At 43.0% G+C, this 26,410-nt stretch overlaps 1 protein-coding gene across 2 annotated transcripts in view; it reads right to left on the bottom strand.

Moving 5' to 3' along the window:
* The window catches only part of AATF (apoptosis antagonizing transcription factor), an 81,343-nt gene that overhangs the window by 41,229 nt on the left and 13,704 nt on the right, over nucleotides 1-26,410 (bottom strand). For both annotated transcript variants that reach the window (XR_012642224.1, XM_074974615.1), the window contains exons 5-8: nucleotides 7,129-7,243; nucleotides 6,600-6,804; nucleotides 5,666-5,830; nucleotides 4,472-4,555 (exon numbers count right to left, since the gene is read on the bottom strand). Coding sequence is in view for 1 of the 2 variants with exons in the window: in XM_074974615.1 (XP_074830716.1) it covers nucleotides 4,472-4,555; nucleotides 5,666-5,830; nucleotides 6,600-6,804; nucleotides 7,129-7,243 (569 nt within the window). In the remaining variant the exon portion in view is untranslated. The remainder of the gene's footprint in view (nucleotides 1-4,471; nucleotides 4,556-5,665; nucleotides 5,831-6,599; nucleotides 6,805-7,128; nucleotides 7,244-26,410) is intronic.

Below are 26,410 nucleotides of genomic sequence, written 5' to 3'. Positions count from 1 at the left end.
TTAAACATACCCTTAGTTGGAACCTTGAGGATAAATTTACGCCATCAAATTAAGGTTTTTTTAAAAAGCCAGACTGTTACGATTTAAATCAGTCTACAACCCAGAAGGAAAGTAAACTGAACCAGAAACATCTTAATGAGTGTTTGAGATCTGGAAGCTGATTTGTCACAAACTCAGATTAAATCGTTCTTTTGGATAAAAATTAGACACAAACAGGAGGTTTAGTGAGAAACATTTAACTTCTTTTTATATGCATTGTTAAAATACATGCAAAATACATCTGTGACATCGGATCATGTAGACAAGTACACTAAGGACAATAATACTAGGAAGGTAGTTAACACATACAGATGCAAAGCTTTCCGTGGAGAAAATAAAATAAACCTCTGATGATCTCAAAGCACTTTACAAACTAACTATGAGTAGGTAAGGGATACAAAGATCCATAGCCCAAATCCTCGAAGATATTTAGGCACCTAACTCGGGGGTTAGATACCTAAAGACCTTTCAGCAGCTGGGCCCATACGCCAACCAATGAAATGCATCCATTTCCATGGTGGAACACAGCAGATGTTTAACAGTTTAGAACAAATGCCCCTGAAACAGTACGAACTAACAGGGATAGTCCCATCTAACGAACCCGCCACCACCACTGGCTGAAGACCTTAGGTTTTCCTTGGAGTCTCCCATCCAACTAGTGACCATGCTTAGCTTATGAGACAATCACAGCACAAGATAATATGGCTCCCGGCCATTATAAGAGGCAGTTTAACTGAAGCTGGAGGGAGGGTGGGAATAAAGGCTATGTATATTCTTAATTTTCCCTAGGCATACCTGCTGCCATCAGTGATGAACACTTGTTCTGGGCAGAGCTGTTACCAGTGGAACACTTAGCATATGAACATTAACCTAATTCCTGTTAGAGATAAACCAATTTCAGCTCTCTCCTCTTCTAGGGGAGTATTTCATCCTAATAATAAAATCTCCACTGTAGCATGTTAGACTAGCAGCCCTGTGGTAGCAGGCTGGGTTTTTAAGTCTTAATGCCGCAATATCGGTAAGGGATTCTACATAAACATGGCCCTTTAAAAAACAAACCAAAAAAGTAGTTTTTTTGCCTTAAAACTGTATATGAAATGGGGTTCAACTTCCCCTTGCTCTAAGTAATCAGGATCTTTTTGAAGCTGATTATTCTCATCTGGCATAACCTAAATAAAGAGGTTCTGTCCCACATCTCTCTCATGGCTGTACATTACAACTCAATGTGGGTCACCAGCATAAAAATCATTATGAGACAGGGAAAGGCTTGTCTGCCTGCAGAACAACCAAGCAAACATGGAGGAAGTGGGATGAATGGATGAAACACAAATTGTTGAGTCCTGAATCATAAAATTCCACCTGCCCTCCAAGGTGAATGCCACTGCGGGCTTGTAAAAGACAAGACTGCTTTCCCACAGGAGATGTGGAATCTTAAGATTCCAGGACTGTAACCTATAACAATACTGTATGTATATTTATACTGTCTCAATCCTGCTTTAGTCACTGACTTGTGTGCCTAACGTCCTTCCTATGACTGAAGGGAGGGGGAAATAACTTGTACTTGAACTTGTATTTGATCTGTAATAAACATAATAGGTAACAAAAATGCAATACAATAATAAAATGGCATTTAAAAAACAGGGAGTCCTAAAAGCTTGGTTGTAAATTTAAATAATTAAAAAACAAACACTGAAATGCACAAGGTCAGACTTTTAGAGGTGCTGAGCTACCACAATAATCAATTAGAGTTGTGGGTGCTCGTTACTTCTGAAACATCAGGTCCTTTTTTATATTTACACGTGCACGCGCTTAGGTCTGACCTACTGGAAAGAAACCACATTCATTGTATTGTTACAGGTCTATTGTAATACATTCTACTCCTTCTGAGTGCAACACTCAGCTCCAGCTCACTACCCTGACAAATAAAGGAAAGCACTTTATGAAACCAATTTAATTGGGAGGTGACAGAAAACATACAGCCATTTTCTTTAGCCTTATCACTGAATTGGCTTCAGCTCCAATCTCTGCCAAATCCCACTCAACAGAAGAAATTAACCAGGTCAGCGGAACAGGTGTTACGCTGTGTCTGTCAAGGGGCTGGCATCCCCACAATTACTTGCACACAATGAAGCGGTAATCTTTACAGATCATCTCTCCCAATAAGCATATTGGGGACAAGAGGAGAGAAGAAGGGTGGAAGGGAGGGAGGGAGAAGGGGAGAAAGGGAAAAAAAAAAAAAAAAAAGCAAGAAAGGAAAATGAATGTGTCGTTGCCTCGCGGCTCAGCAGATGTCTGTGCGTGATGTACGAGGCTAGGATAAGCTGTCGTAGCCTGCTGCCAAAGAGTGGTAAGTGATTAAAGCCTCCACAGTCCTAAGCACCATATTTAGAGTCTATGGGGTTTCAAGAGTTGCACCCATTCCTTGCTGTGCTGCCAGATGTTGTCGATTGGTCCCCGTTCCTATTCGCTGTGTGCGGGCGGCAGCAGTTGGTACAGCAAGAAATGCAATCTGGAACGTTTCCGGAGATGCCATACTTTAAACGACTGTCACCCATCATTCACCTCTACAGAACGCTGAAACAACTCCAATTTGCTGCCACTTCCCTCTTGGGAAATGGCCAAGATACAGTTGTGCCTGGCAGCCCCATTTGTTTTACTCAGGTGTTCTTCTTCCCTCAATGACCTCTATTAGTTTAAGTTTTAATTTAGATTAACCCTAGCACCCCAATTAACCAGTGAGGGGAAAAGCTAAAATGTGACTAGTCATAATTCTGAAATCAGAATGTATCGAAGTTAAAATTATTGGTAAGGAGGAAGGGCCATTCAACTACTGCAATTTTTCTTTAAAAACTTAACATTTCAGGGCCAAGAAAACCCGCACGGTACAGGCCTAAGGTCTGCTAGTCAGGGCTATTTCTCCCTGTTCATTTCGGTATTTTATTATGCTGATTTAATCTGCAAGATGCTCTTGTTGCAGACTTGGACTCCTGAAGATGGGAGCAGATTTGTCTGCATCTCAGAATTATCTCACACCAATATTTAGCACTAACATCACAGATCTGGCCCGCCAATTGCTGTTCAACAGCCCCTTTCTGCATTTGAAAGTGTGCAGACGGAGCCAATCTCCAATGCAGGAATTGCTGCGTCCCTCCCTGCCACAGAAATGTCGTTCAACTCATCCCAGGGCTAGGAAGGATGCTCGGATTGTAACACACAGTCCTGGGACTCAAGAGATACAGATTCCATTCCCTGGTCTGCCACCTGTGTCCTGTGTGACCTTGAACAGGTTGCTTACAAGGTGAGAGGTTCAAAAGCATTTAGCCTTGTCCTAACCCTGCTCCCACAGAAGTCAATAATAAAACTCCCATTGACGGCAACAGTAGCAGAGTTAGAACAACGCTGAGGACTCCTGAAAAAAAATCACCCCCTTAAAATTTCTCAGTGCTCTTCCAAAATGTAAAATGTATAAAATAATTACCAACTTCACAAATGTTCTCTTTCTGTTTGGTAGCCCAGGACATGTATTCGAAAAGTCTATTCGTCTGGTTGAATTAGTTATCAGGCCCTAAAAATCACAATCTCCCTTCTCCATACTCCAATTTTTGCATTATTTTACCTCCTGATCTAATGAGATTTCCAGGTTTCTAATAATAGAACGGCATTTGTTTAGCCCTGATGTTAAAACCATCTCTGGATCCTTGGACTAGCTATTTTTTGGGGGCACTGGTCCAGGACTTAATTTAGCAAATCACTTCAAAGCACTGTAATTTCCCGTATGCATTTTATGTGGCTGACATTATCATTTGCTAACTGAATTACAAACATAATGATCACCCCAGTCTGCAGACTCCAGAGTACTGTGTGTAGTCTCCCTGCTTCAGTATGAAAGGAGCTTTGGGAGCCCAGCACCACTTTCAATCTTCATGCAGATTAGACAGGTTTTGTGTTTGGATGAGGGTAACTAATGTGCCACTGAGCAACTTCAAAAATTCTATTTGTGATGGGGCTTTCCCACCCACATAAGCATTTGTTTTTTCTTTAAACTATTCAGTTGTAGAAACTTCTGTGATTTCCTCTTTGTACAGCAATAATCACCAATGAGAACTACAGAGACTGGTCTGATTCAGCAGACCTGACCCACATAGGTAGAGTAGTTTCAATGAAGTCCATAAGACCCCTCCCCATGAAGCAGGGCTGAAGGATTGACCCATAAAGCCTTGAATAGTGATTTCAGAGTTAAAGCCTTTGGACATCATGAAATAAGGATAATAGGTAGAGATTACAGATGTCCAGTCAAGCAACTAATGTGGTGTTTCTCTAAGAGGAATCTTTGGGCAGAAGAACTTATTGCTGAGAATTTACTGCATTAACTCCAGAAATACTAAAAGCCAACTTGAGCCATGAGACACAGAAAAGATTTCTAGAGACCCACCTGGTGGTAGAAGTCATCGTCATCAAAGATCTCCTCATCCAGGTCTTTTAGGTGCGTGTTGGATTTGGCTTGAGGGACGACCTCCTGAAACAGTAGAGAGACATAAGCCCACATGTGCCTATGCTTCGGGCAGCACCCAGACATGGTATCATGTCTTAAAGCAAATCTAACGCACTTTTGGTGGATTTTGGCGGCGATAACATCCCTAATCCATATTTTCCACACCTTATGTTCTTCAATATGTACAGCCTTGGGGCCCGTTAGAACAAGATCTAGACGTATTCGGCTGTAGACAGAACTCCATGGAGAAGTGGTAGAAGCCCCATTTTTAACTCAACTTGACAAAAAAATGAGTAATCATACAACTAGGAGCTATTGTGGATTGATAACGGTTTGGATGAAAGGACTCAATGGGCCTTTTCCATCTCCAACCTCAATGACACCATGTAAAGCATACAAACATTTAAAAGCATGGTGGAATGGTGAACACCTTCCATTACAGGAAGTTTTTAAGCATTTGATTATTATAAGGATAGGATTAAAGGACTTCTAACACCTGGGAAGGAAATGGAAAAAGACTGCCAACAAAGAACTGGTTTTATGATTACCTAGCTAGGAAACAGGCCCAGCCTGCATAAGATATCTCTGACACATTGCTATACTTAAATGTAGTTGTGCCTCAATGCATATATGGACCTTTATTTAAAATGGAGTGGAAAAAATATTTTTTCAAGTGCAATAATTCTACATTAATTTTTACAGCTGAGTGTTTACTATTCCTTAAATACTAAGTTGATATAGACACTTAAAATATTTTGCAGGTGAAATGCAATGTGATTCTTGGTTCCAACTTCCTGGTCAAGAGCTTTAAACCCCATTATTAGGATCAAATTTTGCAGCTGCTTCTTTAAGAAGCAGAATGTGACAGAACTGACACCTATTGCAGGACCAAGGTAAAGTGCTGGCATGGTCCAACCTTGAGTCTTGCTCTGCCTATCAGGAATAAGTGTAGGAACCAACACACACATTGTGAAATACAAAAAGCACCTCAATCATCTTTTAATCCATTAAAATACAAATATGGTCACTTCATCACCTTCTACATAACTCTCCCAACAACAATACTTGTTAAAGGATCCATTTAATTCATTTGCAGAGAATTTTACCACTTCCACTGGAAGCAAAACCTCTTACCGAACATCCGGGCAATGATTCAGGGATGGGCTGAGATTCCTGCTCCAGCTTTCCAAGTACCCTATACACAGATCGCTTAGTCTGTGTCCGCCGCAGTAATCTCTCTTTGTCCATCATAATATGATCAATCTGAGTCAAGATTGAACGCTCAAAGGCACTGAAACCCTGCAACAACATTAACTAGTGTCAGATAATGCAGAAAGCTGCTGCTCAAGGCAGCACTGTTCCTTTATCTTTCCGTGTCAGTGGATAAGCAGACAATGTTCCTACTGGAGAAGTTTTAGTTTGGATTGTTGTTGTTGTAATATATATATCAACAAAAAATAAACCAACAAAAAATAAACCAACAAAAAGATACTGCCCTGAGGCAAGCTGAAAGCCTGGCTTAATAGACAGGCTTCACTGCTCTAGCTCAGACAAACTTCTCAGTGATTAATATTAACCCCTACATGCTGGGCCCTGGATCTCTTAGGACAAAATGAATTGCCAGCTGAATTAAAGTGTTCAGGTCCATGTATTTACAATAAATCATGAAGTAAATAGGGAAATATACGGACTATACACAGTATCTTGTCTCCAACGCACAGCGGACTAATACCAGCTGCTTCAGAGGAAGGTGTGAGAAACACAGGAGCAGGCAGTTCTGAAGTAATCTGCCCAGGGGGAAAATTTCCTCCTGACCCTGCCAAGTTAGAACCTGGCTTATGCCCTTGAAGCATGAGGCCTTACATCCCTTCCAAAATCTTTGGGGATTTTTGTTTGTCGTGGGCGTGTGTCTCTTAATTCTTACTATTGCAACTCTAGATGGAACAAGGAATGTTCCCATGTCTGAATGGCATGAAACACTTCAGCTGCTGTCCCAACGTCTCTGGTAAATTTCTCTCTCTCTCTCTCTCTCACACACACACACACACACACACACACACACACTTGCCTTCCCCAATTTGCCAGAAGCTAGTTTGGTCTTGTCGTGCCACTTCTGCAAGGTGTTGTTCCGATACGTTCTGAAGTCAGCAAATCGCTTAGCCATGAATTCTGGATAGTCTTCCATCTCTAGCTTCCGTTTAGGGGGGCCTTTCCGCCTCATCTGATCCTCACCTCCCATCTCTTCATCACTACCACTGGGGATCTCCTCATTGCTAGAAATTAAAAAAAACAAACATTTTGAAACTCTAACAGCAACTCCTCTGCTGATCACCTTGACATCTTTTTGTTAGTTATTCAGAAGTCAAGTCGCTCAACCCTCCCTCCCACCACCAAAAGAAATTACAAAACACAAGCTTCCGGTGAAAACAGGAGAAGTTCAAATGCCATTTGTCTGCTGTGTCCATTTCCCGCACAGTAGGAGCTGGGAGAGCAGAGCTGAGATGGCGAAGGTCAAAGCTTTTATGTTTTCCTATTTAAAAAGTTAACTACCAGGTGGGCTTTAGCAAGGCCCAGACGCAGTCTTGTTCTGTATTTACCTCTCCACTTTTGATTGCTTCCCATCTACCAGATGCCTTGTGCCTGGATATTGATAGAGCAGCTCATCCTGGAGGTCCACTAACGCTCTCAGCAACGCCTTCAAGGCTTTATAACCTGCAGAAGAAGAGACACCAGTGACAATTGCAGGTTGATCCCAGCTTCTGATGAAGCCTTAGCGTGACAGCTTCTGGCTTCTTGTATTAAACCTACATTCCTGCCACAGATAGCGCAGATCTTGCTAAGCCTCAGAGGCGACTATGTTTTCACCAGCCCAGTTAAAAATGTTGCTTAACATGTATAACTCTTTTTTTGTTACTGTCAAAACAAGTGCACAGAAGGATATTCCTAGAAAAGAAGAAAGGGAGCAAGGAGTATTTTCTAAACTGCTGAGCGATTACACATTGATCAGTCTATTTAACTGACACACACAAGTTCGGGCTCAGAATCCTAAAAGATTAGCATACTGAAGTAGCAAGTACTGTGGGCTTAGGTATCTGAGGGCACAAGGATGTGACAACAGCCCCTTGTGCTGACTAATTCATTGCCCTCCTGTGTTATTTTTTGCAGCAGGCACCGGCCTTGGTGTAAGAATATGAAGCAATTCCAGAGAGAGAATATTTATGTATCCTACCTACACTTGCGGGGGGGGGTTGGGGTGGGGGTGTGTGTGTGTGTGTGTGGAGGTAGGTAGGTAGCAGGGTGTGAGAGGAAGAAGGGAAAATGAACTCCTGCAGAGCTATGACTACTGCAGGTTTCCGCGCTACTGTGCTCACCAGGCAGGAGGTAGAAAAAGTTGGAGTGTAAGTAAAATTAAGCGTAGCAAGAGCTGACCCCTGGGAAAAACATAAACAAAGACCTGGCAAATAATGAGAGGATTTTGACCAAAGAATGAAAACTGCAGGCCTAGAGGTTTATAAGCAGAGAATGTCAGTCTCCAGGCCTGCCAACTGGGCACCCTTCACAAACTCTACATTCACTTACGAAGACAGAGTGTAGTTAAACCAAAAGAGAATTAAGGCAGAAGTTTAAGGGTTATCCTCAGGCAGCTGTTTTCCAGACTACCTGCAGGCCTAAATGCCGAAGGTGGCCTATTCGGTATCAATCAGCCAAAGACCTGGACAGTTGCTAATTCCTTCACGTAGCTGTGGAACACAGTCCCTGTCGAGAGGAGCTTCCAATCTACAGGGACAAGCATTCGAAATCAGACACAAGCCCAGGGTGATGGGGAGATGGATTTGTTCAACAGTGGTACAACAGCTCTGCCTAAAAAGGTAGGAAATTAACCTCCATAGGCTTCCCAGAAATTAACCTCCATAGGCTTCCCAGGACAACTCTCTGTTACCTGGTTAATAAGCGCCTCTTTCCAGGCCTTGCCAGATCTTTCTGGAACTACAGTCTGCAGCATCACTTATTTCAGAGGCTGCCCACTGCTGATATACCAACAGGAGGCCAGAGGTCTTGGCATTCGAACTAGGCCTGTATCTGGGAACCGTTTCACAGGCATCTGTCCCTCGTTTGAAAGTGAGCTGCCTTCACTTGTTTCGTTGTTCCTAGACTGATTACCGTCAATACGAAGAGAAGAACACAGAAGCAGGACTACTGGCTTTCGACAGAGAGCTGAGAAGAGAATCCAGCAGAGAATCCCAGTCCTTGCCGACATAACCATGCAAAGCTCTGTGGTTCCAGAAGCTACTCAAGCTACTAGACGATGCCGACGGGACATCCCACTGAATTGGGCCCCCCACTTCAGCAAGTTGTTTCCCTATTGTGGCTCCACAAGGATGTTTCTTGTTCCGAGAACCTTGTATTTGGGAATGGTACTGTAAGCATTATCTGAACATTTCATATTTCCCCACAGGAAGACAGCTGCAAATGTCACTTAGACAAGGAAGTGGATACCATGATCTGTGTTTGCGTGTGGAGCCAAATTTTATTTGTATGTTTGTAAATATTCAAAGCACGTGCTGTTTTGGCCTTATTACCTGATATGACAATGGTAAGTACACAGGTTTAGTCTGGGAAGCTAACCACGCTCACGCATGTTGCAAAACATGCAATCGGTTGCCATCAATACTGTAATTCAACCGCTGCACGATGTCTGACACTCTGAGAAGTCTTTACAGCTTGATGTCGCTAACAAATTCAAGTACAGTAAAATCACTGGCAACCTGACCATCAGTCTGCAGAGCAGTGGCATCATAGCTCTAACATGTTCAGTTTCTCGCAAGGAAAAACTTTATGAAGGTGTAGAACAGTCTTTCCTGTAGACAAAAAGCAAACAAGAGACTAGATGCGATCTGAAGTGATCCAGACAGTTTCCCCTTAAAAGTCTGATCAAAAAACGATTATGTTGGCATTAGCCCGGGGACAACCTCTGTTATGTTCATAACCAAAGGCTAACGAAGGAAAGAAAGGTTCAGAGAGAACTAGAGAGCTATCTCCTGAGGCTCCTAATTAATTTGGTTGCCCAGACTTGGTCCATTTAGATTGCAAATTCCTTGGTGCAGAGCGAGACCACATCTTCCTTGATAAGCACCAAGCACATCCGCACCTAAACACAAAATACTTGGCCCATTTCTAGACACTTCCTATCCAAGGATCTCAAAGCCCTTCACAAACAATAATTCTCAGCCACATGACACAGGTATAAACCCCACTTAATGTACTAGGGGGAAACTGAGGCACGGAGAATAAATGGGGTGTTCACCGTTACACAGGAAGTCCATGGCAGAGCTGGGACTAGAACTCAGATCTTTTACCACAGACCATTCTTCCTCTCTAACGAATCACAAAGGGCTAGGTCCTTACCTGGTGTAAAGAGAGTGGAGCTATTTCAATTGACAGCCGCTGAGGATCTTGTCCCAAATCCTTCCCTTACTTACTGGATAGCACAACAGGAAAGGGGGGGAGGGGACATTTTATTTTAATTTGGCCTTTTTTTTTAAATGGGAGACACAGAAAACCATGGATAAAATCAGCAGCAAATCTTCATTAGCCACATGAAGGCAACGGAAGTGGAAATCAGCCCAGACATGCCAGGGTCTCAATCTTTTGTATGTTCCCATTGCCGATATTACTGTAGCCACAGGACCCGGCTAAATGATGGCCCGACCCCAGTAGCAGTAATGTCAATGAAAAGACTTTTGCTACAGATCAGCAGTTACGCTCATCCTCCTCCCGTACGTGGCTCATTATAGATACATTCTGACAGCTGTTCCATAGAAACCTATTAACGGATTAGGCTGCCACACTCGTAAAACAGTCATGTGTTCGCATCAAAACAATTCTAAGAGACAAACAGACAAAAGCCCTTAAAAATGCATCTGTGGTATGTAGTTGAAGCAAGGGCATCATCTGCAAGAGGCAAGTGCCCCCGCCCTGAGTGCATAGCTTAAAACAGCAAAATCTTTTCCTGCAACCCAGCTAAATGTCCCCAGAGCTCCTGAACCTGCCTTTTTTCTACCCGCTGTCTACCCTCCAGTGGCAATGCTAATTCACCCCAGGCAGCTTTGATCCGGTCTATTACAGCTGGAGTAGCACTCCAACTCTTCTGAGGTGTATCAGGGCTATTGCAAGCAGGCAAGGAATAAAGACAGGCTCAGGCTCCCTCAGGATACGAGATATGGACCCCAACAGAAGCGAGGATGGGAAGCAATTTTATCTGGAGTGAAGAGGGTGGGGAGGGCAGGGCAGACAATGACTATGTGTCTACCCTGGTGGGAGGGCTAATTATTCCAGGCACTGACTTCATCATGAGCCTCTTACAGCTGCATCATTTCCATGCTTTCAATTCTTGTGTGTTTAATGGCATTATTGGATAGAGTTCTGGGTGTTACTAGCGGGTGCCTAAGTGTGCTATAAACTCAGCAACGCAAGCTGGTATCACCCCCTGATACTGCACTGCCTGATCCATTTCAGCATTTAATTCCAAAATGGACCGTTTTCTAGCAGATTTCCCCCCCACACCACCACCACCTTTGTCCTGTTTGCTTTTGGGAAAGGAACATTCTAACTCAGGAATGAAGACAGGGTGTAAACTACAGCAGTTTTATGAATACAACCCAGGAATGGGGGAGCAAGCCCCCCCCACCCCCATTCGTTTAGCAGGCTGTTTTTAAATGTTGTTCGTGGTCTGAAATGGGCCACTAAAGCAGAGAGGTGTCACAAAGACACAGACTTTTTCTTAAGCATGCCAGCACGTTAAAGCAGTTTTCAGATTTAAAAAAATCTTTTGTTTCTATCCTACCCTCATTTCCCTTTGGTACAGAAGAGAGTGCCCTTGTAATGTACCAGTGGGCCTGGAGAATGGATCACAATTAGCCCTCATATCATCTGAGTGATATCCACGTGTGGACCTGACCATGCAATGGGGAGGGTTCCCAGGGCCCGCACATCTTTGCTAATTTTCAGTATCTGGCGCTTTTTAAGACAGGTAGGCACCCGCAATGCAGTTTGAGCAGCGATAAAACCTGGGCGAGGGTCACAACAAAGCTTCTGCCACTTACTCGGGTTTGAATTTACTTAGGTTTGAATTACTTCTTGGACTCAGCGCACAAGCTCTCTGTCAGCATTAACCATGCCCTGTGTTTGTTTTTGCCCTGCATCTGTTGTGTTCAGATGACTACAGTTGTCTACACTTTTGCTTGGCTCCGTTTCCTTCTCCAGCGGTACCCCACCTTAGACCCCAGCGCTCAGTGACTAGAGACAGCATTCAGAGCGTAGCCTGAAGTCCCTTCATACAAAGCTATTCTGAAGGCACTTTACAGAGCAGCTCTCTACTCCTGTTGGACCCTCTGCTTCCACACCCCTCTTCCACATGCTTTTTTGTTGCATTTTTTATTTAACTCAAATTGTAATCTCCCTGGGGCCAGTACTGTGCCTTTTAATTACCCGTCAAGTGCTATGCCTCTCTGTGGGGCTATATAATTACTGTCTTTATACTGGGCCTCAAGACATTTGTGAAAAGTCTTCAAATTAATAATCTAAATTTTAAGTGATTTTGGGTGCCCAACTTAAGGAAACTGATTTTTGGAGGGCAGATGCTCAGCACCGTCTGAAAGACGACGTGCCTTTAAGGTGCCCCAATATGGGGACCCAAAATCACTGCCCCATTTGAAAACAGACGTAGCTTTCTGCTCCATACGGGCTGTGTACAACAACGCCAAAATGAAGGTGGGGATGCAGCAAGACCTGGGAGAACAGTACACAGCCACTTCTCCCAATCCTTTGCTCCCTGTACCACTTACTCCCTGTCTAAAAGTGCCATTTAAAAAAAAAGAAAAGAAAAAGATTATGTTGAATGGGATGCGAGGTGAGAGGAAACGTTTACTGCTGCCACGCGAACAAGTGAAACATGTTTTGAACCTACCATCCAGTTTAAATGGGAATCCTGAGACTGTCCCTAGCAAGAGGCCAACTCATAAGAGTCACTTTTAAGAGTCCATGTGAGCCCCTTTATTTTGTGTCCAGGAGTGAAAAAGTTGTTGCAGATCCAGAAGACAGCATATCAATCCAGCAAGAAAGCTGGGAGCCAATATCAGTAAATCAAACTGTGCCTTTCCGTTAATACTCTCTCATATGTTCTCATTTTATGCATCCCTTTACCGAGTCAGAAAGTAGCCCTGGAGTATTTAAGCTCCATTCAGGGATAGCACTGCCATGTATCAAAGTGTCAGGAGACCCACCATAGATGAAATCTGTCCTACTGCTCTCAAACCACAAAAAAAAAAAAAAAAAAAAAAAAAAAAATCAATTTTGTCAATGCCAGAGCTTACAGGCACGCTGGCTCTGTTGCTGGTCCTACCCCCTTGTTTGAATCAGTGGCACTGGTTCCTGCAACAAGGATAACCAGGGCCAACCAGCCATACTTTGGCCAGCCTAATTTAAAGTCAGAATGCAGACAGTGGCTCAGCTATACTAGAGATTGACCCCCAAGTATAGCTAAGTTGGTGTTGTATGCAGGATGAGGACTTCTTCAAAAACTTATGTCACTGTAAACCCAGCCTCTCTACTGCAAGAGAGGTCTCTACCTAGAGAAATGACCCGTTCACCTTTCCACAGCACTAGGTGGGACCACCCTTTGCCTCCAGCAGTGGCAGAGAGCACTGAAAGCAATCTGTGTAGCAGCAAGGATATGGCTCTCTGCAAGACCACTGAAGTCAATGGGACTAAGCACATGATGAAAGTTAAGCAAGTGCTGGAGGGCCAGATTTTCAAAAGTATTTAGGTGCTGAAAGATCCAGACAGACGCCTAGTAGGGTTTTTTAAAAGCACCCAAACACCTAACTCCCCTCACACATTATTTCAGTGTTTCTTGTGGGGGTAATAGCAGCATGTTTCCTCCCGGTTCTTATGACGTGGGATATGGAGGTCCTAGGATGAAATCCCGGCTCCCATGAAGGTCAATGGCAGAACTCCCAGGACTTCACTCCATGGAGTGCAAGTATAAGCCCAGAGGTGCCACTGGAAAACAAAAAGTCTGAAACTTCTAGGGTAACAGATGCCCTCAGCTCTGCGTGGCAGCTGCTGGGTCACACTCCCCACCCAACCAAGCCAAGGCGTGGAACTGAGTCTAGAAGGGAAGAGGATCACGGTATTGTGGTTAAGACACAGGAACTGAGGGGTAGGAAATCTGGGCTCCGTTCCAAGCTACACCACAGACTTCCGGTGCCTCAATTTCTCCATCTGTGACATGGAGATAATGGTAATCCCCTACCTCACAAGAATAAGTTCATTAGTGTTCATGGGCACCCAGTTACCACGGTGATAAACATCCTATAGAAAAGATGAATCCGCAAATCTCCTGTCTATGAAGATGAGATACCGCCACAGAGACTAGTAACAGGTAGGGCAGTGGGTTGGGGGGAGAGACAGAAATCAAAGAGGAGCCACAAGATAAAAATAGAGGATTATTTTCTACATCAACGGCTATATAGCCCATCACTATACTGAAATAAGCATGAGATGTTACAGTGTGAACAGTAGCAATTACTGTAGTAGAGATTTCACACACACACACACACACACACACACACACACACACAGAGTTTTGGATTTTATAACAAATACTACTTTGAGGAGCCCAAGAGGTGAAACAGCATGATCCTGGTCCAACAAGCCTCAGTACAAGGCCTGATCCTGCAAAGTCTTCTTCACCCACACAGAGCCCCATTGACGCTCAGGGATCTATCCGCCCATGCAGAGTTCTTTGCAGGCCTGACTGGAGCCTTTTACAGTAACGCCTCACTTAACATCCTCGTTCTGTTCTTGAAAAATGCAACTTCAAGCAAAACAATGTTAAGCGAATCCAATTCCCATAAGAACTAATGTAAATGGGGGGTTAGGTTCCAGGGAATTTTTTTTCGCCAGACAAAAGACATTATATACGTATAAAGTATAAGTTTTAAATAATCTGAAACAAACAAACAATTTAATACCGTACTCACCAATGATGATTGTGAAACTTGGTTGAGGTAGGGGCGTAGCGGGGTCGGGGGCTTGCCTCACTCCACCTGCCTGGGGCTCCTGCCGGGTAGTGGGGTGGGGACCCCGGGCGGGCAGGCCCCATGCCCCCACCCTGCCCCCCAGCAGGAGCCCCAGGTGGGCAGAGCAGAGGGAGCCCCTAGGCTCCAACCCAGTCCCCGGCTGGAACACCAGCCGTGCAGAGCGGGACAAGCCTGCAGATCCCGGGGGGGTGGAATGGGGGGAGCCAAACAACATTACAAGGGAACATTGCAGGACTTTAAAAGAGTATGTTCTCTACTAGGTCAGTGACCTAATAGCGAAACAACATTAACTGGGAGGATGTTAAGTAAGGAGTTATTGTATTGTACGTGACATAGTGAGCGGGGGTAAAATGGTAGAGAGCAAATGGGGGCACGGAAGGTTACAGAGATACAATCGCTCAGTTACATCCTGGTGGTAAAATTAATTTTATATGCGTAAACAAAAACATAACATACAGTCCTCGAGAAGCATCATGGTCCAATGGATAAAACACCCGACAGGGAATCAGGGCACCTGTCTCAGCCACTAAGCTGCTGGTGACTGTAGGCAAGTCATTTCAGCTCTCTGTGCCTGTTTCCCCTTCACCCTTTCTCTGTCTGTCCATTGACACCGTAAGCTCTTTGAGGCAAGGACTGTGTCGCAATGTGTTTGTACATATCCTCGCAAGACAGCACCCACGGTATGACTGTAATACACATAATAATATAATAATATGCATAATACATTGCACATGTACAATATGGGGGCCCACTACAGTTGTGTTTTGTTTATATGGTGTGTACGGACACAGTGTATGCACATGCATATGGAAATTATTACATTAAGCAAAACTACTATTGTGCACACAATACCAAATATGAAGGCGATGGACTTAACTAATCATAGAAAATTTGACACCTAGCTCCGTGATTAACTATTTTTTCCTCAGTTAAATCCGAGTATCTGGCATTGTAAGAATACCGCATGCACACACCCTTTACATTTTTTCCATATACCCACACAGAGTGCATTACGCATGCACGCACACACAAACAAGTTTGATCAACACATGTATTTAAACTTTGATATCTTTAGCAAAAGCTGAACTCCTGAAATCAGGAGGAGAAAAACCTGGAAATGCACAATGTTTCCATTCCACAGAGTGTGCAAAGCCCCAAACAAACTGTTTCCATTATATAAATAAAAAAATAGAAATAAAAATCAAAAACATTGTTTTTATTAAACTCAGTTATTAAACAAACCATCTTATCAGACATACGTGTTTATCTGAACATTCTGATTAAGAGAGTATTTTCGCTCTTTTTAAACAACTCTGGGACTGAAGTTAAACCATAGGTCAAAATGACACTCAATACATTGGCCTGAGAACAATACTTCTCATTCATATCCACAAGCCAGCCACTTGCACTAGTCATCCCCAGCAATTAATCCCCCAAGAAACACATTTGATTAAATCTTTTCAAGCAAATCCTTTGCTTTGCTTTTGTTAGTTCACTTCTTGTCAACATCTATTAAAATATGCCTTTAATTCTCCCACAATCTTAAAAAACACCGATTCCACTGTCTTCAACTTTAATCAACTGTATGGCCGGCATTTTTCATTTCATAATAATGTGCTGTTTGGAATTCAAGAGGCAGGCTCAACATCAATCATTCGGCAAGAATTTTTCCACTGCAATAAATATGCAAATGAGGAAAGCCAGTCAGTCGTATTTCAGGCCCGACTTGCTAGTGTTTTAAAAAAGACACAAATTTATTAATTGCCGTTGGCCAGCGGAATCCTATTACTTTGGGCATTGATTACAAAGCTGTGTGAGTGATTATTGTGCAACTCGCGGGCTATCCAGGCATGAGGAAAAATTATTAAAGCAAGGCAGAGATTATCAACTCAGAATAACAATAAGCCTTAACATTTTAGGCCTTTAACTTCTTCAACAAAGAATTACGTGAGAGCGCCACTGTATCATAATTCTGAAGACTGTCAGTATTACTGTTGGAGCTTGTTCTATGTTCCCCACAGCAAAACAATGTTACCAGCCGGGGGGTGGGGGGGGGGGGGACCCTGCAGGTTACACATTCCTTAACATGGACCATATGGGGAATAGTTTCTCTGTTATTCCCACAGTGTGGCCAACGGCAGGGGGAACAACCACAATATGGTGTATCTAAGACTTCCACCATCATGAGGCTATTTTGCAATGTTGCAAGACCTTTACACTTATTATGCCCTGTTAGGTGACTGGCTCCAAAAAAACAGCAAAAAAGGGTGTAAAAGAAAAAATACAGGGGCAAGTGTAAGAAGCGACCCATGGTGCATTCAGCCTTGGATACACTAGGGGTCAGCTCCAATCCTTTTGGAAGCAAGAGAACTGAATGGCCTGATGCTCAAGTTGCTGAGCAGCTGTGTATACATCTTCCACGGATTTCAACTAGATTGTAGCTACACAGCACTTCTAAAAACCAGGCCGGAAATGTTTTGGAAAATAACGGAAGTTAAACACTCTTGGTGCCACCATAAGTGTTTGCCCTCTGGTGTAATGAGTTCTAGCAAATGATAGCTGGTGCATTTCACCCCCAGCCAGAGGGCCAGAAAAAAGTCTATGCCCCCCACTTACATCCTAAGCACACGTCTACAATGCAGCTAGGAGGTGTAATTCCCAGCATAGACTCGAAGGGAGCTAGCTTCAGTCTCTCTGCCCGCAATGGGAATCACACCTCCCAGCTGCAACACAGACATACCCGAAATTGCGGCTTAAGTGGGATTCAAGTGATGCACAGGTGGCTCTCTGCAGAGGGATGAACGCCACCCATTGTGCACAAAGGACCCAATGCTCCAGCCCCTAGTCATGTAAACACTTCAATGGAATAATTTAGCCCATTGACTCCAATATTGCTACTCATCTGAGTACACATAGTAAGATCAGAAATATAGGAGCTTGTGAAAAGTATTTATATAGATTTTAAGGCCAGACGGGACCATTAGATCATAGTTTGACCTCCCGTGTAATGCAGGAAAGCAAATTACATTGATCAAGACAAGGAAAGTGTTTGCTACATGTGAGTTTTTATCTTCAGTGAACTGACTGCCAGTTAACTAGAGCTGGCTAACACATTTGCACATGCTAGTCCGGATGTTCCACAAACCTTTGTATTGGAACAAAGGTTTGTGCAGCATCTACACTAGTATGTACAAGCTGGTTAACTAACTCAAGTTAACTGGCAGTCAAGTCACTCGAATAATTCTAATGCAGGCAAACCCTTTCTGTGCGCGCAAAGCATGGCATACGCTTATTGTCAGGGGTCAAACTGCAGCATGTGAGCAAACAGTTATTTCCCCTGCTGGCTGCCATCTTGTGCTCTAGAAGCTAAGCTACATTTCTTTTAAAAAAATAAACAACCCCCCAGCTCTCTCCAGCGCATACAGTTATGAAGTAACCTTTAAAATGTAAGCATTTCAACTTTTAATAAGGCTTGGGGAGGGGACGATTCATGTTTTAAATCGAAGGACAAAAATCTGTTAAATAAGGCTAAACAAAACCAGCTAAGAGCCTTCCCTTCCCATGCTTTACTGCAAGATTTTCTTGAACAGCCCTGAACTCCATACCAAATAAATACTTCTCTAACATGACCTCCAAACACTTTGCAAACAATGAATCATGCCTCAAAACTTCTACCTTACCACTTCTAGGGCCCCGATCCTGCAACAAGATTTGAGTGGGCAGAACAGTGTACTTGCATGGTGCCCATTGCAGGATCAGGTCATACGTCTGTATCCTCAATTAAAATCATAAGGGTGGTGAAGATATTGCAACAATTTAAGGGCTACCTTTTCCCTAATTACAACTTGGTGACTTGGCTTGAAACTGACATCTGTATCTGTGAACATGCTTCTCACCACATGCCCCTGCATCTCACATATGCCAAATGGTTGCCCTTGAGCACAGAACAATTGGCCACCTTATTCATTTTAAGTCTCACTAACACCACTCCATCAAGACACTGGTTTGCCAAAAAAAAATTACACATATTTTGGTCTAATCTAGTGTCCACTGAAGTCAATGGAAAGATTTTGATCGACTTCCGTGGACTTCGGCTCAGGCCCACAAAGAGAGTTACATGGGATATGTAATCAGAAAAAGGGATGGAAAGTTACATTTTGGGCCTACCAACCTTAGCCGCATCCCTTTAAACAAAATACAACATTCCATGATTTGGTGAGTACAAAGCTTTATTTGCAAGGGTTTCCAGACAAATAACATGTCAGCTGAGTGATCTTCTTTTCACTGGCTTAGCCAGACCACAATGATTGGACCTCAATACTGGAATCCAGATCTGCCCTTATGTGCACATGCAAGGCTCCCATTAAGACCTTTGGGGCAGAAATGTAACCTTGTTTGACACTAAGAGATCAGGTAACCTGGGGCAAATCACTTAACTGGTCTATGCCTCAGTTTCCTCCATTTCTGGAAAGCAGGAATAATGGTACCGACCCATCTCTGTATAAATCTTTAAGATCCTCAGATGCAACTACAAAGAAGGGTGGATAATTATCCAATTTCAGTTTTAAAAGTTAGCCATGGTTAGAGATGATCAAACAGTGTGGCTGGAATTACTGGAGTTATTGGGAGTTCCCTTAGGCTCCGTTGATAAATTCCAGTCCACATGAATATGGCACGCTTTGTTCAAAAGCTCTTCACTAACTAGATACTTACAATGCCAACAAAACATGGAGAGCTCTGTGGCAAAGGGTATATCCATCAGACACACATATCATGCTCCACATCAGGAGGGGAGGATAAATATTCTGCCAAGGAAACTGGAACATACTGTCTCTTACAGAAAGAGCCATGGCACCTCTAAAAACTAAAGCAAAGCAGATGGGACCTGGGTCTCATCCAGAATGACTCATGCCTAGTAAACTGTTTGGTACTCAATTTATCTGGCCGTTATGGGGCTTTGGAATAGCTGAGGTGGTTTCCTGAAACATGAACACACGTTCACAAAAGGGCTGTTCTCTGCAGGAATGAAGAAATGCATGTTCTCAGGGGCTCGGTTGCAGAAATATTTACACTGGGAATTAAAAAAAAAAAAAAATATTCAAAGGAACGCCAATGAGAAACCCTGCAAAAATATCCCTTGAAAGATACTAAAAGTGAAATGAGAACAAAGTGACCAGGCAATATTCCAGAGTATACTCTCCATCCCAGGCCCAATCCTGAAAGGTTCTGAGCACCCTCAACTCTCACTGAAAAGAATGGGTGTTAAAAAGGTTCCGTGCATTGCTGAGTCAGGCTCTGAGTTTGGAATAAATGACCATCTCACGTCCTCCACACTTCCTGACAGACTGCAGGCACCCTCCTTTACACTGGGACTTCCAGTGGTCTGGACTCATGAAGAGAACATTAAGAATCATTGACATGTAAGCTGGCTGTATGGTTCATTTAATTCCCTACAACCCTCCTTTTTAAAATTGGCAGCAGAATTTTCAGTTTGCAACACCAGAATGCTGAAGAAATTGAGGAGGGGGAGGGCTCTGTCACATAATTTAGGTCCAGTTTGCCTCAGAGTACACAGGTGGTTATTGGGGACTGATCTATCAGCCAGGTGATTTAATAAAACAGTCTTCCTTTGAGTTTACATGCTCAGTCTATGCACATATACTCAAAAATAACTGCACTGAGAAAAGCCTAGTGGGAGAAGATGAAACTCGTTTGGTATTCTGGAGATCACATCTCATTCGTAACTGGGATGACCTGCCCTCCTGCATCATCTGATGCATAATAATGGTGACAAATCGAAAGATGTCTTCCTTTGCCAAAAAGAGATGAAGTATTCAAGAATATATATGCAGAAGATTACAATCATACCACCTCGGGCTGTGATCTTGACAGGTACCAGTTTAACAAAGTCAGCACCCAAAGAGGTGACATCCAGTGAAAACCCAGGTAAAACAAATGCTGTTCCCCAGCATGTGCTTAGGGGGCACCGTGCCATTGGATGCGCTGTGCTGCAGAACAGAGGTAGGTCAGAAGCCACGAGATTAAGATCCCATAGTCATTTCTCACAAGAGCGGTTAACCCCTCTAAAATAGCCAGATCCCAATTCAGGCAATTAACGTAAACTCTGCTGTAGCCTCAAGTGAGTGAGTTATCCTTCATTTCCCAACTCCACACTAAAAGCGGCTACATTTCCACCCCAGAGATGGCTGCATTTCCATGATGGGCAAAGCGACCAGACTGCAAAGCACTTTTTCAGGAAGGAAGGCCAATACTTCTTTGCATATCATGGACAGCATCACAGACCCAGATTTGGGCAGTTCCTGGCAAGCCCTAAGAAGTTTTATAACACACCTTTTTAACTCTACTTTTCAATAAAATGTAATGAAATAGCAACCGTTGGCTGCTGTACCTGAGACATGTAACACCTTAAGGAGATTAACTAATCAATGTGAAGTATAGGTTAACCTGTAACTACTGACTTTGGATTTAAGGAAGGGACTACAATAACCTAAGGAGAACAGACGTTCCCTTCCCACATAGTTTATCTGCAGCTCACATTCTCTCCCCCTCTTCAGGCAAAATCCATCTCCGAGCGGAGGGCTAGCACAAGGTCTACTGCACCATTTAAGTCCTATTTTGAGCACGAAGGCCTGGTCTGCACTGCAAAGTTTTGCCAACACAACTATGTCAGCTATGAGTGGGGGGGGGGGGGGGGGCCGCGGGAGTGGATCCCACCCCCTCACTGACAAAGCTATGCTGACAAAAGCTTCGGTGTAGATACAACCATGCTGACAGAAGAGCACATCTGTCAATTTACCTAATGGTCAGGGAGATAGTGTAGCTATGCCAGCAAAACTCCTTCCGTTGGCTTACATTGCATCTCCACTAGGGGGCTCTGCCAAGCCTAGCTCTACTGTAGACATGGCCTTGGATGGGGCGTGCATGTGTGTGGGCCCCCTTCACTCTTTAAGACGACATTCACTGAACAAGGACAGCCGGCTCTAAGAACTCGTCTCCTGACATCAAACGCAATCTCATGCTTCAGGGTTTAAGCTGCATCACCACAGGAGCTAGGAAGGAATTCACCCTCCATAGTACTGCACAATTAGCAAGGAGCATTAGTTTGGGAAGGTGGAAAAGGAACTGTTCTTCAGCATCAGATATATTGGCCATTGCCAGAGGCAGGATGTCAGATGTGGAAGCCTTCTTTGTTCTCTGCTATAGCACACAGAGATGGTGGCTACTATTAGTTTAGGGAACAAGGTCCACTTAGCTTGCAGTGCTACTCATCAGCCCAATCCTGCCAAGCCCTGGGCACCCTTCCAACTCCCAGTGACTTCAGTGTGAACTCAGCTCCTTGCATCAATGAGTTCCCATGAGAACCATCAACACTCCTTCCCAAGGGACCATTCTGAGAGGGCATTATGAAAATGCTAGCAAGGCTTTCCTTTTGTTAACATGCTTTCCTTGGACACACAAACTTCACATGGCATATCAGGGCAATTTCCCTTTAATCTCAGAGCCACTAGGAATATCATGGGACGTATAATTTTAGATCAACACCCCAGATGTGAGGAAAATAAAATCGGTGTGATTTTACAGTGCACAAATTGATGCTGAAGTACTCCATTGTGAGATAGGGGAGGAGAGGGGTACATACTTTTGCACTCCATTGTGAGATAGGGGAGGAGAGGGGAACATACTTTTCCAGCAGAATTTAAAATACAGAATTCGTCTTGTGCCTACAGAAAAGAAGAGTCTCTCTCTTTCCCTCTGATCAAAGGCCAGTGGTTCTCAACCAGGGGTACACATACCCCTGGGTGTATGCAGAGGTCTTCCACAGGGTCCATCAACTCATCTAGATAGTTGCCTAGTTTTACAACAGGCTACATGAAAAGCACTAGCAAAGTCAACACAAACTAAAATTTCATACAGACAATGACTTGTTTATATTGCTCTAGATACTATATCAGTGTTTCTCAACCTGGGGGTTGCAATTTATTTTATAATTATATGGTAAAAATGAGAAAGTAAGCAATTTTTCAGTAACAGTGTGCTGTGACACTTTTGTATTTTTATGTCTGATTCTGTAAGCAAGTAGTTTTTAACTGAGCTGAAACTTGGGGTTCGCAAGACAAATCAGCCTCCTGAAAGGGGTACAGTAGTCTGGAAAGGTTGAGAGCCACTGCTCTGGACCACTGTGTGGCAAAGCATACTGTCCTGAAAACATTGGTGTTGCTCCACTCAAGTACTTTCATCTTGGGTAGGTATGAGATAATGGACCTGAAAGCATGAATGACAAATGCATTTGATAAAAACGTTCAGGGTTTTATTTTGTTACTGAACATGAGACTTTGCCAAACTTCTCCATAGCCCCATAAAACATAAACAATACTTAGAATGTGTCACCCCCACCAGGGGTCCCTCACTTAGTGAAGACTAAGGGCTTGTCTTCACGTAAAGCGTTGCATCGGTGCAGCAGTCTTTAGTGAAGACGCCACTATTCTGACAGAAGAGCTTCTCCCATCGGTGTAATTAATCCATCTCTAGGAGAGGTGGTAGCTACATTGGGGATATAGCGTGCCTACACCAGGGGCTAAGTTACTATAACTACGTCGCTCAGGGGTGTGGATTTTTCACACCCCGGAGCAACGTAGTAATATTGATATAAGTCTGTAGAGCAGACTTGGCCTTAGACCCCAAGGTCAAGAGCACCAAGGAAGCTAAAATGAAGAAAATATTAGACTTAAGTGGAGAAAACATTGGACTTTGGTTCTGCCTCTTGCCCAAGTCTGATATTTTCTCCATTTCTTTTCACTAGTCCACTGATTCTTCTCTTGAGCTTAGGATGTTGAAAGAAGCAACATGGAATTCCAGTAGCTCTTCATAATCTATTGACAGGTGGAACCACAGGACAGGAACAAAAATTATTACTTTTATATAGGTTTTATGGAATTATTGACAAGTCTTAAAAAGTTAAGATGAAAATAGATATCCATTCTTTAAAGTCTCGTCATTTCCATTAACAGCTCGCTTTTTGCAATAACTCAGCTTTGATTTTTACCATTCTTTTAGCTCCAGATCCCTCCAACTACTAGTTAGGAGATTAATTTGTGCTGTTTAAAAGCTGGGATTCCCAGCTCTTTTCCAACAGCATAATCTATTGGTTTCTAGCTCTACCGGTTTTGGAAATATCATCCATTTTTGAACTATACATATCAGGTTCACGCTGAAGTGGGAGGGGGTTAAGGGAAAGCAGGATGTTAACTGGAACAGTGAGATATTGCAACCTATCAGGGCTATAAAACAGTGCTGAGAGGCACAGCTATCCAAGGGCATAGAGAGCATTGGATTCTAGTCCTTGTGGATTAAGAGAGATCATGTTTTGAAGCCCTCATCGGGCCCTCACACTAGCTGTACCTTTCTGGCACCGAATCAAGAGATAACATAAGACAATCCATTCACTGGAACTGTTTCATTTCTGACCCCTGAATACTGCCGTCACCCTCTTACTTTGACTATTCCTTGCCCTTTGGGCAATTACACATTCTTGTTGAACTGCCAGTGAGAACTAACTCTTCCCAAAAAAGAAAAACAAAACACATAAGATCATTAACTGCAAGTGTGCAATCTGTGTGGAGACACAGCACAGAAACTTGCACCCTGCACTCCTTTTCTATGTAAATAATGCAGGGATCCTGCGGGAACTTGCCAAGGATTGGAATTTTTAATTAATGGGTCTCTTTAATGTGCAAATCAGCAGCAGACTGCAAGTTCTGACTTGCATTGATTATGAAAAACATTAATTGAACGTGCAAGACCCTAAACACGGGCAGCATCTCATGTCCTGGACTAGACTGGAAGATATGGTGCAAGAGAATACAAATCTATCTTGTGGAAACAGACCACACCAGGCAAGAGTACCTTAGAAATTTTAGCTGTGGGAGTTTCTGTGTAGAGAGCATTAAACATTTACACTATATTCACAGAGCAACCACTGTAATTGCGGTGGCATTAAAAGACCACTAAGACTTTCTCCCTGGAAGTGAAGCAGGAATAAACATGAGCTCCATTACCATGAGCTTGTCCCCAATTTATATGTAAAAAAGAAGGGAAAAAACCTGCAGCATAATTAAGTATTTTTTTAAAACAAAATAAAAAGTAAGACAGTGCACACAAAGCAAGGCTGTCTCTTTAAACAGAAATTCATCCTATATAAATTATGGCCATAAACTTTTCCTGCAGTGCAGCCTAATTAATTCTTGTTCTATACACAAAGGGAAATGCTGGGTGACAAATGGGTGTGAAGCTTGAAAGCTGCCAGGTCTGCAAAACATTTTCTACTTCAATTTATAAGCAATTTTGCAGTAAATCATCCACCAGAAACTGAGATCGCAGGCATCTGAGAATGTCCAAGCCCCGCTAGATTGCTTACCAAAAAAAAAAAAAAAAGAGTTTAAAAACCTCTCCACTTGCAGTCCTAATTTGGAAACTGCACGACACTGATATTTTTGCCTTGGATTTGGCTTTAACACCACAAACAAATCTTACAGCTGACACTTTACCACAGGCTCTTTAATACTATTACCCCAAATCCCTAATAGAATTGTACCATCACATTCAGCCATAATGGAGAGAAAGTTGTCTCGAGAGGGATGTGTCGTACTGGCGAATGTAGATTATTTATCCATCCAAAATATTCATTCTTTCGCTGGGCAGAAAGGAGGCATGGAATACTGCAAGCAATGGATACACTCCAGAAAAGCGATCGCATAAAACATGAATTAAAATATTAAGGGACAGATTTTTCTACAGGCACCTAAAAAACAAAGTTAGACACTCAGCTCCCGTTCACTTTCAATGGCTCGTTGTGTCGTTGGTGGGAGAAAGCTCCTCTGAGTGTCCAGTTGGGTAGGATACTAAATAGAGTTTGATATTTTTACACCCAATCGCTTCAAGCTACTTGAAGCGCCAAACTATTTATTTTTGCTTTTACAAAAAAGGCCACATGTATCGGACTTTAAAAAAAACAGAGTAACAATGGATTTCTTTCACTAATTCAGAGAGAAGCGTGCGTGTGGCTCATCCACCCCTAAGAAGAACATACTCCAAACCAAAACAGTGTTGTTTTGACTATCATGTCGATGCCATTTTCTGCATCCAAAATCTTGGCTCTTAAGACTGGAGTGTCCCGCGGGATGACAGAATGCAATAATATTAATACTTAGGATTTACAAAGTTCTTTCCCACCTTCAAATGGCCATTAGCTACTTTAATCCTCAAAACACCCGTATGTAAAAATTCTTATAGAGTCTTCTGGTTGGGGAAACAAGGAGAGGTTAAGTGACCTACCCAAGGCTACATCATGAATCAGTGGCAGCGTTGGGGTGAGAAGTCAGAACTCCACAGCCTTACACCCAGCCCACTAGACCAATTTAAAAAAGAATAAAAGGCTTATTCACATACAAGTCATTTTTGCTTCTATTCCAACATTAAACCCTTTGATTAGCTCATAATTGGGACTTTTATTAGACCCTGATTTATACTAAAATAAGCTGGCTGTCATAAATGAAATTAGGCCCATTCTGCATCAACTCAAGAGGCAGTTTTTTATAATCACAGTGGGCAATGTCTTTTGAATTTCACCAGGTGTTGTCTACCGGCTTGAAAGGTCACATCCAAATTACCACAAGCACAAAAGCTCCATAAGCAAGAATGTAACACAGTTCAGAGGTTGCCCACATGATGAAGCTCTGGCTTTATTGACTAGTCGCAA

This window comes from Natator depressus, chromosome 17 (genome assembly GCF_965152275.1).
Source record: "Natator depressus isolate rNatDep1 chromosome 17, rNatDep2.hap1, whole genome shotgun sequence".
Classification (NCBI taxonomy): Eukaryota; Metazoa; Chordata; order Testudines; family Cheloniidae; genus Natator; species Natator depressus.
The sequence above is the reverse complement of the archived record's forward strand: the minus strand, read 5'-3'. Positions and strand labels throughout refer to the sequence as shown.